Source organism: Nematolebias whitei, chromosome 12 (assembly GCF_014905685.2).
Source record: "Nematolebias whitei isolate Nwh7 chromosome 12, NemWhi1, whole genome shotgun sequence".
In the NCBI taxonomy this organism is placed as follows: Eukaryota; Metazoa; Chordata; class Actinopteri; order Cyprinodontiformes; family Rivulidae; genus Nematolebias; species Nematolebias whitei.
Window position 1 is genome coordinate 45,450,009 of NC_056509.1, and position 4,352 is coordinate 45,454,360.

Here is a 4,352-nt window from a genome sequence, read left to right on the forward strand (position 1 = left end):
CACCATAACTAAACAGAGGTTTTAGACCTCCAACAACTAAACTGAGAGAGGTTCGAGACATCCAACAACTAAACTGAGACAAGTTGGAGACTTCTCCTTGAAGGTTTTATGCCATCAAGTCGCAGTGATTTAACTTTTGTATTCAGTTCCTACCAATAAAATGCTGTAATGTGTTTACATAATAAGAATTAAAAACTTCACACATCTTTCATCTTTTACTTAAATCTAGAGCTGCATTTTTATTTTTTGGCAACAGAACTGAACTTGAGGCAAATTTTGCATGAAGTTCATGCAAACTTGTCATTCAGTTTGAGACCTGGTGAAGATTGGTATAGTTTCTCTTCATTCACTATTTTGTGTCTCCATCGAGTCCAAAACAGTCTCAGTTCAATCTCAGATGTTGTGTTTTGGGTAAACATTTTGAATAAATCATTAAACAAGTCTAGACACTTGAAGGCTCGTTGAAACATTAATAAAACTAAACCAGTTCTTTCTTCGTGAGAGGATCTCTGTAGACTTCAGAAAAACGACTGAACGAGGTCTCAACATGAAGACAATTCCCTCGTCCTCTCACAGACCTTCATCTCCGCTCCTCGCTTGCAGCTCACTTACATCAGCCTCCTAAAACCAAGAGCAATCCTCCGTTATTTGGCGATTTCCTAACAGGAGTTTGTTTCGTGCAGCTTTAGTTTCTGTTCTCAGGAAACTTGACTTTTAGATGAGCTGAGAATAAAATGGTTATGAGCATTTATGTGTTACTGGTGCATTGATCCATCCTGGCCTCAGTGCTGCAGAATTATTAACTACTAATGAGAACCGTTCCATGTTGCGCTGATAATCAAGTTTCTTTAAAAAGCACATTTAAAACCACCACAAATAATATCAGAAAATAGACAAACTCAACAAAACAATAACTTATTTTAAAAGATCAAAGAAACGCCTGCAGTCTGTGGACCCGTCTGATGGTTCAGAGGAGATATTTAATAGGTGAGCAGGAAATCTGACTTCTTAATCAGTAATGCGTTTTCCTTAGACATAAACGAGCTTTAATATCGACCGTGGACGTGCAGAAGCTCTGCTGGGAAACGATGTAACGACTCCTGGATGCTTGACTTTGCACGCAGCAGGGTGGTCCTAAAGATCTGCAGCAAAACTGGAAGTTTTCACATTTATTTTTTGAATTTTGTACACATTTTAGTACCTAAAATGTGTACTTTTCTCTTGTTTTAAGTAAGAATTAATACATAATCAATCAGGTAAATATTAGATGTAAACAAGTTTTATTTTTTGTTGTAGATAATTTAATTATTTCACTTAAATTCATTTAAATCTACAGTCTAAGACTTTAGAAAGGGACACAAAGGTCTGACTTGTCTGTAAAATGTTCCAAAACATTTAATCTGTACAAAAATATTGTATTTTTTTGTCAATTAAACATCCAAATAAATGATTGTGGTTTTAAAGTAAAACTGAAAGAATTTTAGAATGTTAAATGTTGAATGACAAATCTTTATTTTGTTTTTAATTTACAGTTTATTACTGAAGTAATTGTTGTTGTTTGTATTTTTTGTCTGATGAAACTTTTTATCTTTCTCAACAAAGTGTTTTGTCTGACTTTTGAGACATAAAATAAAAATATTTGATCCGTTTTCTTCTGGTCTGAATTTGTTTTTTTTCTCACAATTAAAATAAATAATAAAAATGATTTTAGATGTTCCAACTTTTCATATCATATGCACAAAAATTGCTTAAACATATTCACGTTTTCACCTTGGGATCAGCAGAGCTGAGTGTCCGACTTATGGACAAAAAACAAACAAACAAACAAACAAACACTTATTGTCAATAATAAAGATTTAGAATGAATCTAAATCTTTTCAGATGCATACAAATAAATAATTAGTTTTAATAAAATCATGACTCTTCATATTTAAGCATCTGAAGAAGCTGAAGTGTTCAAATGAGCCCAAATATTCTTTAAAATAAAATAAAAAGATAAATTCAACAGATGTCACTGCCTCCAAACCCACTTTTCAAATTAAGAGCTGATATTCCTAAAACAAGCAGGGTTTTATTATGAAAGGACTAAAATTCAATTAGAAGTAAATAAATATTCCATCTGTTATTAAAGATTTTAAAACCACATATCACTTTTTTTTTTTTTTACATGAAACCCAAGTTTTTACACTCCTGTGATTAAAAAAAAAAAATTTTTTTTAAATAGTTTGTTTCTGGTTCAAGGGTCCAAGATTTATTCAGTTTTTAAAGTGTGTCAACAGAATAATCTTATGAACTAACAGATGGACTTTAATGAAACCTTTTGGAGTCAAATTAACTCAAGATGGCCACCACAGCTAAGTAACCTTAGCAAACACGAACATGGCTGTACAGCTCGACATTGATTCTTCATGTTGAAATAATCTAACAACATGAATCAATGTTTTTAATAACTAAGACTACAACATTAATCTGTGTTTATATTGTTTAAAAAAATAATAAAAAGTCCAAAGATAAAGATATGGTGAGCGAAACTGCCAAAACAGTGTTTGAAAACTACTTTTATTTGAGCTTAAATAAATAAAATACATATTAAACACACAGTGAAGGCATTACTGGCTGGAGACACATTCACAGGAATATCGGGCAACATTAAAAAATCTGCAGTTTAATAAAGTCAAGAAGATTTTTTCAGTTTGGAACAGAAACCTTTGGTTTAATTCAGTGATGCCGTCCTGAGAGAAGGTCCAGGGACGGTAGAAAAGAAATACCGAGACATAAACTTACAGATAATAATAAAGTCTAATTTATAGTGCTTTTCTTTTATTCATCTTAGCTTCCTATGAGACAAAGTCTATTGGTGCTCTTTGTATAACCCCCCCAAAATGTATTTGCTATATTTGTTAGTTTTAAGAAATCCAACATTTTAGAGCTGCTCGTTTGATTGAATTTATTGATTATGATTAAAAATAATAAACATTCAAGTTGTGCTTTGCTCATTTTGGTAAAAACAAAACAAAGTTTGTACAGTAAGCATGCGGCTACAGCTAGTACACTATTAGCTTAGCTTCTCTTAGCTTAACGTTAAAAACTGAAAATGGAAGAAAAGTCAGCTCTGTTAAAAGTGCCGGCACTTTTTAATCAACAACCTTTCGTCAACTGCGGTGAAACATTTTTTAAAGATTAAAAAAGGAAAATAAAGGAGCTAAAAGTGAACAATGCTAGCTGCTTCTCCTGTTCGGTTTAAGCTAAGTTAAGCTAAGCTAAGCAAAGCTAAGAGGCTGTTGCTCCATATTTACAGAACAAGAAAACAAATAATAGTTTTCTTAATAGGTCAAAACTATAGGTCTTGTTAAGAGTACACATATTTTCAAAGTTTTGTTAGTCTTTTCAAATGTTAAATAAACTTTGCATACCGGTACATATGTTCAGCTTCGTCAGACGTGTTCGAATAGTAAAATTTGGCTGCTTTTAAATATTTGTTGTTCTTATTTTTGACTGCTCTCTTCTTCGGGAGTTAATTCTTCATGTGATCCAAAATGAATTTAAACATCATTTAAATGGGATAAAAATAAAATGTTGGGAGGACGAGTTCGCTGCGCTGAAAAGAACGCTGGTGTCGGAGTCACACAGGAAACAGAGGAAATCTAAGTTTGGACATTTTAAACGTGTCGGCTGGTGAAGATGGAAGCATGTAATTAAATAAAACAACGCACGTTACAAGCTTGAGTGCGTTTGTGTCAGTGGAAGGAGAAGCCGGAGGTTGGGAGACCACCGCACCACTGACTGATGAACTGGAGGACGTCCTGACACTCTGGGCTGTGAGTGGTCTGCAGAGAAAAATCAACATGACTAAAAACAAATACAGTCCAGCGTAAGAGAGCAAGACATCATCATTCCTCGTTAGATTGTTTATTTGTGGATGTATCAGTAAACAAGTCGGATGATTGCAAAAACAAAACAGTGAATAATTTAGTGCCACCTAGTGGCAACATAAAAGATTGCAACCAACTCATCCCGTTAAAATCATTCCCCTGAAAAAGAAACGCAACAAAAAAGGAGAAATCTCCAGTGGGAAACAGTAATTAGTATTTAGGATATCCTGATGCATGTTCAATAATCTGGGTAGAAAAATCTAAAAAAAAAAAAACCCATTTAGGATACTTTATATACAGTATTATATACTGCACAAACTGATTACCATAACCTCTGGTCTATAAGCTGCTACTTTTTTCACAGGCTTTGAACACCGCGGCTCATACAATGCTGTGGTTAATTTATGGATTTTTTATTTTGACAGGCTAACGAGCTTCCTGCCACCAAAACATTTAGCTTCATCACACCCGGGCGCTCAC

The 4,352-nt window shown here is 33.7% G+C and overlaps 1 protein-coding gene across 1 annotated transcript in view; it reads right to left on the reverse strand.

Annotated features, from left to right (window-relative positions):
* Positions 1-3,392: 3,392 nt before the first annotated feature.
* LOC119417953 (intraflagellar transport protein 172 homolog) overlaps positions 3,393-4,352 on the reverse strand; it is a 4,954-nt gene continuing 3,994 nt past the window's right edge. Inside the window, exon 5 of the mRNA XM_037685201.1 lies at positions 3,393-3,827. Within this exon, the coding sequence (XP_037541129.1) occupies positions 3,738-3,827 (90 nt within the window). The 3' untranslated portion in view covers positions 3,393-3,737. The remainder of the gene's footprint in view (positions 3,828-4,352) is intronic.